General features: G+C 40.3%; 1 protein-coding gene across 2 annotated transcripts in view; it reads left to right on the forward strand.

Moving 5' to 3' along the window:
- Nucleotides 1-907: 907 nt before the first annotated feature.
- The window catches only part of syt7b (synaptotagmin VIIb), a 130,266-nt gene continuing 116,366 nt past the window's right edge, over nucleotides 908-14,807 (forward strand). For both annotated transcript variants that reach the window (XM_005724295.1, XM_013908494.1), the window contains exon 1: nucleotides 908-1,364. In XM_005724295.1, the coding sequence (XP_005724352.1) occupies nucleotides 1,316-1,364 (49 nt within the window). In that variant the 5' untranslated portion in view covers nucleotides 908-1,315. The remainder of the gene's footprint in view (nucleotides 1,365-14,807) is intronic.

Consider the following 14,807-nt stretch of genomic DNA (forward strand, 5'->3'; position numbering starts at 1 on the left):
TTTAAAAGATATTCAGTAAGTGCATTTCAAGGACACATTTACAAGAACCTAAAAGCTAGAAAATTTTAAAGCACTTTATTGCCATGCTCACATTGTAATCTTCATCTTTAACGTTTTATTACTTTTTTATATATAATTTGCCCGCTAAACACTTTTCTTCGACTTCTTTATTAACACTGCATGCGACTTTCAGTTTAGTTGTAACACTCGGCGTTTGATCGGCTTTAAAATCACCTCCTATATTATATGTTTAACCGAAAGACAGCGTCCAGGTGACTGATTGATGGGTAACACAACACTAGAGATCGCCATTGAGCCACGATCCACGCGTGATTCAGGGCGAACGTGAATAGTGAGTAAATGTGCCTTATCGACTGTATAGGCCTTTTGGCTGTAATGGCATTATTATAATAATTAAAACGCACAGACTGCTCATGACACTACCACTAATGAAAAGCTTACTAGAGGCTCAACACGTGAGCGAGAGCAAAACGTATGGGCTACAACTTGGACACGTTATGCGTAAAAGGTATCAATATTCGCAGAGATTCTCACATGAATCCCACTGATTAGGCTATCGATCCGCAGTGAAGCCACGGAGATGAGGGTGATCAGCACTTACTATTTAAATCAGTAATTCGTGTAATTTATTTATTTCCTCCCTCTTCTGGGCTCTTTTTTTATCATCTCACATAGTAGCGACAGACTTCTGTAGCAGACTGTATGGTTACTAGAATCGATTGTCTGTCAGAATTACCTCTATTATTAAAAAGCTCGGAAAGGCTCCGGTTCACATGACAGTAGGAGCCTCTCATTGTGCAGCTCGGAGTGAAAGAGAGGCTTTGACTCTGTGTGATGAGATGAAGACCTCAGATGAAATGGACAGCAGCACCGAGGGCGCACGGATTCCTCGCCTCGGCTCTGAGTAGACGACCTCCTACCGACTTACTTCACGTCACCCCGCCCGTCTGCTTGCCGTCTCCTCCCCTAAAACCCTTCCTGCGACCAACCCTTTGAGCGACTCTGGGCTTAAAAAAATAGAGACTGAGAGAGAAAGTGAGAGAGATAGCGAGAGCGAGCCAAAACACATACTCCCAACATCACTTAGACTATCTTCTCCAGCACAACAAGGGGAGGAGGACGCACAAGTGGAGGCGCGTCCATGCGTGCCAACCGGCAGACGAACAAGACATTAAAGCGGGCAAAGGACCACAAATAAATTGGAATAAGACTGAACTCTTTGGAAAAGCGCACAGCTTTGCAAAAAAAACCCCAAACAAACAACACCCCCAAAAAAGACAGTCTAGATGAGTGAATGGTAAGAAGAGTCATGCATCTCAACGGAGGAGCAGATAACAGCAAAGGTGAGCAAAAATATTTCAGCGGCCATCAGTGGATAATTTTAATCAGGCTCTCTGCATAGTTCAAAGCTCTCGCGTTGATTGCCAGATGCCCTTGAGTGTGCCATGTTGATGTCAAGTAATGATGCTGGGGGTCATTCCAACAAGCTAATGGTTACTGCTGTCATGGTTTTATTAGTGCCTGTTTGCCTTTCACCAAAACGCACTGAAAAGCTTCGCATGGTAGTGAGAAGGGGTGCTGCAATACACCCAAGGTGGCAATATAGTGACTGTCTGTGAGCCAGCCACTTGAGCACTTGTTGTTCTCGATTTGGATCCAGTGTGCACGGTCGCATCCTTGCACGGTCGTTCTTGCACGGGGTGACCTGAGCATACATGCACAAGGTCATTTTGATGAGCAGCCTGTCGTGTTTGTGCAGCTTCGAGGTGCGTGTGTTTGTATTGTTGTCTGTAACTGAGACGAATGCGTGCCCTCCGCTGTGGTCGGAGGGGGAGAATTAGAGAGCAGACGGTGTGTAACGACAACGCTTCCTATCAAGATAAGTACCGATGGCTGTTGATGCATCTGCGAGAGCCGTGGTGGTGGTGTTGGTGGTGGGGGTAATTTTACTCTCAGTCTTGGAACCGAGGTCGAGGTCACTGACTAACACCTGATGCTGATGGAGATTTGCCTCTCAATGTCTGTCGACATGACGCAGCCCGTGTCTTACTGAGCACTGTAAAATAAACAGCAACTGGACTTGTGTCCACCACACCCACGCACTCAGCAAGTTAAATGTATTATAATGACTGGCATCAAGTATATGGCACTATGATCCACAGACTGATTGTTCAAACTACTGCATGTAATAGCCAGTCCCCCATAAACATGAGATATCTGTAGTACAGTTGTGGGCAGAAGAAGTCTTAAAACCCCCCAAACTGAAATACTAAAGAGCAACACCACAGTGTAAGTGCTGAAAATCTTTCAACTTTTTATTTTCTCACATCTGAGCAGCATGCTGATAATGATGTTATACAGTTAAGATAAGATAAGATAAGATAAGATAAGATAAGATAAGATAGAACTTTATTAATCCCTCGGGTGGGTTCCTCTGGGAAATTCGATTTCCAAAAAAGCACAGCACCGACAGAAGTTACAGAGTTACAGAATATTATATATATATACACACACACACACACACACATATATATAAATACAGAGACAATATAAATAAAATATACGAAGGGGATAAATAGAATAAATAGGAATAAAAAAAATAAAAATAAAAATACAAGTGAATTGCACATTTCAAGTATTGAGGTCTATTGCACTGTTGACTATTTACAAAAGTATTGCACAAAAGGTATTGCACAGTGAGGTGAAGAGGCAGTTTGAATTGGAGTACAGTATTTCACATTTTTATTTGCAAGTGGTGAGCTTTACAGGAGGCTAATATCTTTGTTTTTACCAGCTGTAAAGCATGCTGTTTGGTGAGGAGTTCCCCATGTGGAGAGGGGTGACCGGCACAGTGGCACACCGCATCGCCCCTCATCTGAAATGTCTTACGACCTCATTGCCAGATATGGTTTCACCAGGGACAAAAGATGAGTCACCATCTGCAACTGGAAGTGATTTCATGATTACATGACAGGCGTGTGTGCGTGCGCGTGTATATTCCTGTATTACTCTGCTCGTGGGGACATAAATGTGCATACAGAGTCTCAATGTGTGGGCATGCTTTCCTTCTGGGGACGAAAGGAAAGCATGCCCACAGTGTAAATTACAATAATTTAGTTTGAAGATGCGCTTAAGGCTAGGCTTAGGTTAAGATGTGGTAATGGTTAGGGTTAGGGAGTTAGCAGCTATGTTAAGGGTTAGGGTAAGACTGTAGCAAAGGAAGTTAATGTTCTTGGGAGTGATAGAAGCGTGACTGCATGTGTATTTGCACATGTGCGTGCTTGTGTGAGACAGAGAGAGTATGTGTGTCTGTGTTTGTGTCTGAAAGTGAGAGGGAACATGTGAGAGAGAGTCGTGAAGCCAAAAGGTATTAATCAAAAGGTTAAGTGTAACAGCAGAACTCAGGCTAAAGCTCGGCTCCTTATATATTGAAAACACAGAAATAAATATTATAAATGTCACTGAATAACATCAGTGATGACGGAGACACTGCGTCCAATATAATAACAGCTTCTTTTTTTATTCTAACAGCAAAAATATTACATGTGGCATATTAAAGATGTCTGAAGTTCATGAAGTTAATGTTCTGTATGGCAGCTGAAGCAGATGGTGTTTTATGCTTATAGGCTGTTTACTGTGTCAAAATGAATCAGATCAATGACTCAGACTCATTACCCAAAAAAATTATAGCCAAGCCTCCAGCTTTAATTGTCACATTGCATTACCTTAGATAGTCTAGACAACACAGAAACGCGTTTTCCGGCAGACACAATCTATTTCAAGATTAATTTCAGCAAACGGTTCAGTCAGCAAAGCGTTTGTAATTTGTCTTAAAAACAACCGTGAGTGTTCTTTCTGGAGCTCATACATTTTTAGCTTCACGGGGACAGCAATCTAAACTTCAGCAATCGTTAGCCCTCTTCTGCACCGTGGCGCGAATTGAGCAGAAGGGTGCCAGTCAAACTTTGAGTGTAGTTAATGTGTTTGTGTAGATTTTACCTGGAGATTGAATTGATATTTTCCCTGCTTGTTGGCTCTTAAGCAATAACTGTACTTTGGTTTAAAATCCTCCTCAATTTACACTTTCCTATGAAATAATACATTAGTAAAACACTGCATCAACAGGCTTCCTGAGTATACCTTTAGGTGTAAAATGCAATCACTTGGCCTTTTTGTCCAATTGGACATTAGTGCTAAAATGTGTTTTATGAGGCCACCGTGGCCTCTAACCTTATTCTAATCAAGTGAATGGTTTTGCCAAATGTAATGAAATCCCATCCATGGGTTCCTGTGGCATTGCTTTCACAAATAATGGGTCAGATGTGAGGTAACGCCTACCCTGACATTCATGAACCAAATTCAGATTTGTTCATGTTTGAATCTAAAGGAATATTTGTGCAAAAATTTTAGAAATCCTCGCAAGATGTTCAAGTGATATTGTGCTCAGAGTCTGAAGCAGACAACCTCGTAATGCCCAGAGCTCACGGTGATGAGACTTTACTTGTTTATGTGACCAAGATTAAAAAAACCCAAACTCATATTGACTTTACCATAAAAAAGCTGATCTGGCAAACAAATAATCAATAAATGCATAAATGCATTTGCTGATTGTTTTTTTTCAATTATCTCCAAAAATACCAATTGTGGCTGCTCTTAAGTCACTTCAGCTTCATAATGACATGTTGGTGACAGGGCATATGAATACTTTCATATTTACTCATGATATCCATTCTTAGGTCAAATTTTCAATATCAGACTTCTTGTAAATGCGGAGTATTTGTGCTTCCCAGTGCTACTGTCATTTATTTTGACATAGGCTACTTTTTACATTTTTATCTTAAATGAAAGAAACAAGCACACATAACATCCCATATACAGTAACTATATTATACTATTATAAAGAACTATTTACCTTGACCCTGTGTATAAACGTAATCTTACAAAGTTTTTAAAAAAAGGTTTTCCCGACCATTTCAAATATTTTCTTTGTCCATGTAAATATTACTTTTTCCTAGTGGAAGTATTGAACGCATCCATCATACCCAGTGCATACGCTCAATTTTGTGAAGTAAAACAAGTGAACCAACACACTGCAATTACATCAAGATTTGATATAAGCTAGGATTTGAAGCTTTATTCATTCTAGTTATATCACCACTAAAGGAGACTCCATCTAAAAATATCCTCATTTATGATTATGTCAGTAAATGAGTTCAAATTTTGATGCTATAAAAGCAACAGCTCATTTTCCCAAATATTGATTAGGCTCACAGCAAAAATAAAATACATTACATGCAGTCTGCAGGATGTTATGTAATTCTTTCCAGGCATAGAGGCACTTTTTTGTGTCTAGTTCCCCAAACGAGCATTTATTATGCAACTTAAAGAGGGGAGCATATCATTGATTTGCAACCCAGTATTATTTATTAACAGAAAGGGAAAAAAAGGATGGAATAAGAAAAGGTATTGTTCCAGGGACTAAGAGCGTGAATACGACAGATTGAGGAGCTATTTATATACAACCAACAAGCAATTTAACACAAGCAGTTACCAGGGACAGCACTGACAAGACAAAAATGTAAATGCACAAGCAGAATAAAGACAAGACCACAAGTTTGTGGATGGCTTGTAGAACATAATCAGAGACACCTTTTTAGTGTTGTAGTAATAATCAGTGGGTAGTTAGTTGTGGAATTCCTGCATTGTTGTTGCAAGTTCCCTTCACAACAGCCCAGCTGTAAATGTCAGGTCTTAAGTAAGCATCAGGGCAAAGTGCAAAAGAGACGTCTTGTTAATCAAGCATGTGAGAACAGTCAGCGATAACCACTCAGTATTAGTAGCATTGGGATTCAGTGGGAAATGTTTAATTAATATTACGGTTCAAAACTAATGGACTGGAATTATTATTAGTGGTATGAGACAAACTGTTAGGGAGACAGAACACTAATTAATAGAATTTGAAACAAATATATTTTTATTCCTTGTTTAATTGTGAGCCACAATGTTGGGGAAACAAGCCACTTAGATTTACAGACTCAAGAGACCAGACGAAGAGGACATGAAAGAGGAAATATTGCTCTGTTCTACTTAGCTGCGCACATATTTTTAACTGAGGAGGAATATGATAGACTACCGCTTAAAAAATGATGACTGAATTAAAAAGTCAGACAGGAGGGGCCAACAAAGAAATAGACACAGCGTGTCACTTAGAGGGACAGATCGAGGCGTGTCTCGAGCTAGCAGGCCCGGACAGATGAATTCTTTAGCCTCGGTAAACTGTCACATCGTCACCTCGTGGTGTGAGGTTTGAAATAAAGAGAGCAGCAGCAACAAGACTTTTTCTCTGATGAAGGCATCAAAGTGAAACGCGTCAGGTTTGCCAGTGCCTTTGTTTCAAATACAACTAGAATAATAAACGAAATGCCAAGTGATGTATCATTAACATATTTTTTTTAAACCCAGAATTATTTGTGTTTTTATTGCGAGCATACCTATATTTATACCAGAAGTAGGCAGGTCTATAGAAAAGTTATTAAATATATATAGAACTTATGTCATTTTCTTTATTGATATGGAAAAGAAATGTGTGCACAGACCCAATCATCTATCCAAATATACATTGTCTTAACCACTAATGCTTCTTAGGGTTGTAGCGAGACTGTTTCCTACCCCAGCTGTCATAAAGCATGGAGGTGGAGTGCAACCTTCCAGTCCTACACCAGTCCATCACAGAGCTTTAGGGGCAACCACACACTCACATCCACACCTACGGCCAACTTACAATCACCAGTTAACCTAACAAGCATGTCTTTGGCCTGTGGCAGGAAGCTGGATCACCCAGAGGAAACCTACACATGCACACTCATTCAAGCCCCACGCAGACAGGCTCCAAACTGATCAGGATGTTTAAACTAAGAACCTTGTTCCTGTGAGGTGACAGCACTAACCGCTGCACCAGAAACGGCCCTAACCAATCTGGCGCCCTAGGCAAGATTTTAGGTGGCGCCCCCCTACATCAGCAGTGTAGTGTAATGTTGTAACAAATAATATTTCTATTAAATAAGCTTTACTTTGCATTTTAATTAACGTGGGATTATTTTTTGTATTTAGAAATAATAGTACCAACTTTTTTTTTTTTTTCAACATTTGTGGCACTGGCGTGGCGCCCCCTGATGGACGGCGCCCTTAGCATTTGCCTATACGGCCTATGCCACGGGCCGGCCCCGCGCTGCACCACTGGTTTGTGGTTGGGCTCAACGTGTCCACGCCGAAGACGGCATTGTAATTGTTCTCAGATTCTTTTCCTGACCCTGTTTACCTTCTTGAGTTTTACTTTGCACCTCACGAATACTTGTGGTGGAGAAGATTGTGGAATCTGGCTAAGGTGGCATCGAGGAAAGTAGTGCACCAATCTGCTGGCAGTGTGGGTTGAAAATCTTACTGGCAGATTTAGGGGGCTGGTGGAGGAGACAGAAATAGATAATTGGAGACACAGGCAGAGACGAAGGGAGAGAGGTAGTGTAGATTTAGGGAGAATGTCTGTGTTGTTCCTCCTAGTCATGAGTACTTCTCAAGAAGAGGCAAGTGACAGGAAGAGACATATACTATGCCTTTTAATCAGTGAACTCATTGAAGCAACACTGATCTCCACACACTTTACACAGCAAAGCGGAGAAAGACAGTAGAAAACAGAGAAAGACCCAAAAATCTAAAAGTACTTCTTTTTAAATGCTGATTTATATTTACACATTAGCAGAGGAATGCTGTCGAGGCTCAGTAACAGAAACAGTGTATTTAAATATCTTATAATGCAGCTTCTTCAACTACATGTACTTTCTTGGAGTCTAAGCAGTTTGATGTATGAATAAATATGCACAAAATAAATGGTATGAATCAGCCTCATGTGATACAGGAGGATGTTTCTGTGAACAGAGTTAAGATGAGCAATAACTTCAAATTTAGCACTGACTAATAAAGGTTGTAGAATCTTTACATGAGCACATCAGTACCGGTATATATAAATTTTTTTGGGCTAAATAATCATTATCAGTACTGATTATATTATTTCCACTTTACTTATGTAAGTTAGGACTTTTTTAGTGTTACTTCTATCTTCAGTAATTTGCTTTTCTAGCCAAGATTTGCCAATTGGATGCATAAAAAGGCATAAGATGAGCTGTCAGCGGATGTGGGTTGGCATGGAGATCACATGTTATCAGCTCATCTTCTGGGACGGTTGCTGTACAAAGATTTTGTGGCGTACATGAAATAACACTATGCTCAGTTTTGGGGTGAATCCCTCTGCGCTCTTTGTTTCTGACACGAGCTTCACAGGGAGACTGTGAGACTGTAACAAACTGCAACAGTTAATCCTTTTCTGTAAGACTTTTCTTGGCTGCATCACGCTGTCTCCATGATCTCCCCTCAGAAGTCTTGTGTGTGTGTGTGTACCTGTTTAGACATCTTTGTGAGGACCAGAAATTGGCGTGCTACTATACTTGTGAGGACCAACAGTCACTTGTGAGGACACACATGCTGGTCCTCATAAGTTTAATGAGACTCAAACTGTGGTTTTAATCTCAGGGTTACAATTGGGTTATGGCTAGGTTTATGGTAAGGGTTAGGCATTCATTTTTGATGGTTAGGGTTAGAGTGAGCAGCTAGGGGAAGCATTATGTAATTATAATGTAACGAGAACATGTTTGTGTGTTTTATGTGTCTTTGTAGTTGTAGTTTCTCTATACAGCAATACGAATACAATAAAGATAAAAATGCTCACTTTCCTAGCACAGTTTATACCACATGGTATTAATGTTGTGCTATTTGATTTTACAAGCAAAAATGGAAACTATCTCATTTTAATTAGATCCAAATAAAATGAAATTGTTTTCATATTAGATTTTGCGTCATAACTTTTGCACTGTCCACTTCCTGCTGTGACAAAACAAATTTCCCATGTGTGGGACTAATAAAGGTTATCTTATCTTATCTTATCTTTAGCTTCAGCGCAATCACAACTTGCATTACATTACGATGAATTTTAAAAAGACATTGGAGTGATGTAACTGTGGTTTGTTTTGATAGCATACATACAAAATGCACACATACAGAGGACATGGGTTCAGAATTTAATCCTCTTGCAGTTATCTTTCATTAAACATGCCTTTCCTGTTGCAACCTCTCTCGGAGACTGAGTTGCAGAAGTAATGAAAATAGTATTGACAACGTATGCTTGTTCACACCTGGCATTAGAATATATCTCTACATGCATTCAAGTGCTAACGATTCACCCATTTTCTTCCACTTATCTAATTCCGGGGGCTGGAGTCTATCACAGCTACCACAGGATGTGATCCTGGGTACACCATGGATAGGTCTCCAGTCTGTCACAGGGCTAACACAGAGAGACAGACAGCCATTCACACTAAATATTCACACCAAATCCCATTAAATGAATGTCTTTGGACTGTGGGATAAACTCCACACAGGAAATCCCCCAGCCAGAAACGTAGATTCAAACCCAGGACTTTCTTGCTGTGAGGCACTGGTGCTGACCACTTGTTGCTTGTGGCGAAGAATGAGTTCAACTTTGGATCAAATCAAATTTTCCCTCCAATGTGAAATGTTTACTCTTTTTTTTACATGTATTTGCAATCTCAAATGCCACAATCCTGCACACGTGCAGTTTTGCAAACTCATATCTGCTGAAGCCACATCGCTCAGTATACTAATGTACTGTCAGTCTGGAATCCACACCATACTCTTAATTTGAGGCCTGCACGCAAACATGGGATTCAACAGAAAGGCTGTATACTAACTTTAAAGTGTTTAGTTTTAAGTTGCAAATTTGACAAGCAGCCTTGAAAAATGAAGGCTGCGACAGAAATGGCTACTAGTACCTGCAGGCACCCAGCCTGATGCAGTACTATGCCGATACACGTTGTTGTTTTCACTACTGGGAGCTCTGTAGGTTCAGGAAACATTTGCATACAAATTGCTAAAAAAAATGCACCCACATGAGGCTTTGACCGCTCCTTAATATGGTCTGAGCTTCTGCAGGTAAACATCAGGTTTCTGTCTGCTGATGGCGTGACTGTGGTTAATGTTTGGTACGTGGTTACAAGTGGACACAAAGGACTTGTAGTTTGGTAAAGTTTTTGGAATTAGGATAACTATTTCACTGTGTTTAGAGCATCTCCACTGCTAAAAATAAGCATGTGGTAAAGGTCAGGGAACTCTTAACCTACGTTCACTTATAGCTGAAATGGGAAACAAATAGTTGTGTTAAAAACTGGGCATTCTTGATCCATCCATCCAACCTCACAGGGGTTATTTTAATGTAGATTAGATTAGATAGAACTTTATTAATCCCTCGGGTGGGTTCCTCTGGGAAATTCGATTTCCAAAAAAGCACAGCACCGACAGAAGTTACAGAGTTACAGAATATTATATATATATATATACACACACACACACATATATATAAATACAGAGACAATATAAATAAAATATACGAAGGGGATAAATAGAATAAATAGGAATAAAAAAAATAAAAATACAAGTGAATTGCACATTTCAAGTATTGAGTCTATTGCACTGTTGACTATTTACCAAAGTATGTAATAAGCTTATCTAAAAAAAAAAAAAGCAAATGAAAAAGATTTGTTTTTATTTTCCTTCTTTCTTCAATAATAACTTCTGAGAGATTTGTCAGTTTGCGTGCCGTCATGCTATTTTGGTCACTTGCTGAAACGACTAATAGAGCTGTTTGTGTTTACAGTGACTGTTTTTCTCTTGCAAAGAATGAAAGAAGACAGGTTGAGGAAGACCAAATTCGCAGAGGCCTTGATTTATACAGAGGCTTAGATTCTCAACCCAGCAGAGACCAGGTGCCCCAAATCAGTAGAAGTTGCTTGTGCTGTGACAGAGACGTGACCTGCAAATACTGTTGGTTGTTTTGCTGGAGTGCTGTAGGCATCAAGGTTTTCTAACAGCTCACTGAACAGGAAGGTATCCTGGGTTGGGACATGTTTGTTGCAGGACCTCTGATTAACATTTTAGGTTGACCACTGCTGTGCGAAACGGACACAAAACCCACTGTGTGGAACAACAAATGGTGAAGTGGTGATTGCTTTATGTTAGTGGCTATGAAGAGCAGGACAGGTATTTGTTCGGACTGCTTTCCCAACCCACAGTGGCCTTGTGTGTCTCCGCAAGGCACTCAGGATGAGTTAGGCAGAAGGCTATTTGTGGTTTGTTCTCCTGTCCAGAATGGAGGCTTTAGAGAGGGAGCACTCTCACATCAATAGTAAACATGGTGTTCCCTGACTTTCCCTCTATTATTGAACAGGACACAAAATTAAATCTTTAAGTGGAGACTTGATAGCTGGCGGGATGTTTGGATGGCTACATGGATGGATGCATGGATAGATGGATGGATGAATGGGTGGATGGAAATTGTCCAAGATACAAGATTTGTGCACCCCACCTAGTCGAAGAGAGGCGAACAGGATATTATAAGAAGAGATATCAGCAGTCTAGCCAGGAACAGATGGTGAGACAGAGCTACACACAGACAGGATCTTCCTGCCAATACAGTACTGACAGGGAACAGTGTCAGTGTGCACATGCAAAGACACATATAAACACAGTCTTTGACTTGTCAAAGTCTCGATGAGGGAGCATCAATGAAGTCAAAGGCTGAATCGCTGTCACTGTCAAACCCCCAAGCCTTTCATTTCCTCTCTCCTCCTTGTTCAGTTTCCTCTGCTTTTCAGTTTTCTGATTGCTCCGTGCCTCTTCGTCTTCCTGTAACTCATTATCCATCCTGAAGAACGTGTTAGGATAATTTGTTAATGCTAACAAACACTGACACTTGCTTGATAAACTTTGCCTTCATTTTATCAGCTCTTGGTGTTCAGTTCCCAGCAAAAATCGTTTATGTTGGGCTGGTAAATTATTCATTTCAGGTATTAGAGAGGCAATATAATTAAATAAGCTAATGCAAAGAAGCTCTCAGGGACTATAAAATATAACATGACTGTGTAGTTCTCCCTTAATTAGATTTATAATTCCTCTGATGCACATCAGACATGCGAGTGTTATCCTGGGGTAAATCTGGCGCCAGCTGGTGTGTATGTAGCATGTGGAGCCCTGGGAGTCCTGGGAGCTTGTTGTCGTCAGGTGGTGTGTCCCGAGAGAGCTGCTGCAGCCCACCTTAACAGACACACACTGACCACAACCCTGGGTGTAGCACTCTCCCACAGATGGCTCTGTTTTTCATTTCTTCCAAACACTGACCATGTTCTTCTAAGACTAAGAATGTAATTATTTTTAAAGTTTTTCAGGGAAAGTGTGCGTTATATGGTTGACAAGTATTGCTCAGATGAAACATCAACATTTTCCCTTCATGCAGCTGACTGGGCTGTCAAGTCTTCTTCGGGGCAGCTGTTCTGGGAACTTTTTTGTTAAATAGAGTCTTATTTATTCCCCAGCATTGGAATTTTTTGAAAACAGGGTGAAATACAATCCATTAAAATGCTGAAGCATGCTTGATTAACAGTATTATCATTAACAGGAAACTGAGTGGAGCCATTATATGCATTTACACAGTATCACTCTCTATTCTTTCTTATTTGATCTGATGTCAAGCTAGTTTTAATGGGTTAATACAATTTTACTCAATGTTTTGCCTAGGATACTAAAAAAGTGATGAGCTGCAACTATCAGTCAAAAGGAATTCATTGCATCCTTTTTTTTAAACAAACAAAACACAACAACAAATGATTTGTGATTTAGATTCATTCTCAGGAATTTTGGTTTTCACCAAACTACAATCCCAATGGTGAAGACATTTAATTTAGATTTTCTAGTAAACGGAGAAAAATCATATTTGATTAACTGGAATCGGGGAATAATTGATTATTGTAGCTAGCTTTGCTGCGTGGCTTTAGGGAGTTTAATACTGGCCTGTTGTGGGCTCTTGTGAGCTGACTCAGTGAGCTCCAGTTGGGAATAGTGCCAATTAACAACATCTGCATGGTTGAGAACAGTGCTAAGTGGTGCACGAGTGTCACCTTATCTTAAAAATTGACCAGTTTTCTATTCTTGTGTTATTTTCACACTAGTTTTAATTAAAACGGTCAGTATACAGAAAAGGATTTTCTGCACACACTTATACCAGCAACATTGCCACCGTGCTCAGAAACGAGTCTTTCCAAGGTCTACTGGAGTCAGTAAATGTTGACTAACCAATGTGGAAAAAGTCTCACAGTTTCACAGCGCATTGATGTGTCCAAAGACGGAAGACACATCTCAATCCTAATCCTAAAATGAAAACTCACTGTCTTGTTTGGAGTGTACTCGCACAACCCTACACCAAACATGCACTGCAGGTGGTGCTCCTGCAAAGAAACACAGTCCACGGCACATCTGCTGAGTGAACAGGCCTTATGTGGGCTGTCTGTTTACTATGTAGTGCAGGCAGTGTTAGTTTTGTTGCTTTATAAGAAACTTCAGTGATAAAAATGATTAAAACAGCTCCCAATAAATTTCCAGCAGTCAGGTATCTTTAATTAGCTTGTAGTTGGCACTTTAATAAAACTGTCATTTTACTGTCCCCTCTTTTATAATTCTGGGACGGAGCCTACCAGCTGAAGTGGATGAATACCGTAACAAAAAACAACAACCCCTCCCTTCCCTGTTTATTCAAACAGAAGCACAGTCTCTGACCTGACAATTCACACCCAGTGTAGTGAAGGTCTTATTTTGGAGAGCTTTTTCCCCCCTGTCAACCTCCAGCTGCCAGTTTCACTCTGCTCGGCTTGGATGAAGCTCGTGGTCATTGAGCTGCCGCCGTGTTGAGCAGCAGCTGAAGATATGCAGGAGCATCTTCTCCCGAGGCAGCGAGGCCACGGAGGTGACTCAGCTTCGCTCCTGAAGAACAAACTATACATGCTGTTGCACATACAGTGACTTATTTTAAGAAATTTCTGAACAGTTTAGTTTGAGATGTACTCATACCACTGTTTTATTGTTGTTGTTTTTTTTTCATTTTCTCTGATTTTTTTCCTCCCTGATTTTACATCATGTTACTTTTTCCCCTTTGATGTACTTTGTGTAAATACAGCATGTTACTGTTAGCTACAAGTATGTATTCTGTCCACCCGTTACTGATCAGTAGTCAACTCACTCTCTGTAAAATTTAAAGTATAAATGCAAAAATAAAATTTAAAGTGCTTTTAAAAGCTTGGCAAGACCCGCACATCCTCGCAATACAAGTCGGCCATATTTTCCATTACAACTAGACGCCCACCACCTGCACTGATGCCTCTGCCACTGATGATTGTAATTGCCATATTCTTGTTATCAAATATCTATACAGTGTCCTCTCTCCAGGGAAATGAGATGGAGAAATATGAGTATGCGTGTTTGTTTTCAGGTTAGAATAATGGAGGGCCTCATCACTTTGTAAATGAGTGTTTGCTCATGCATATGCGTCTGTGTTTGCAGCAGTGTGTCACAACATCCACATTAATTTTTGTGTCAATGCCAAGCTGAGGTTCTCTTGCTCCTCTGCGCCTCCTTCAGCTTCCCTCTCTTCTGCTTTTAAGGAGTCGTTTTTATTTCCTTGTGTGTCTAAAACCATCATACATTTAAAATGATTAAATTATGGGGATGGAAAGAAGCCAAGAATGGAGAGGGAAGGACAGGAGGAGGATGGAGCGCAACAATGGCACTCTGCTGAGGACTTTGGAGAGACAAGAGTTGGCAAAGTCGATATAATT

The sequence above is a fragment of the Pundamilia nyererei genome, unplaced genomic scaffold (genome assembly GCF_000239375.1).
Source record: "Pundamilia nyererei isolate P.nyererei 1_Seehausen unplaced genomic scaffold, PunNye1.0 scaffold00011, whole genome shotgun sequence".
Taxonomy (NCBI): domain Eukaryota; kingdom Metazoa; phylum Chordata; class Actinopteri; order Cichliformes; family Cichlidae; genus Pundamilia; species Pundamilia nyererei.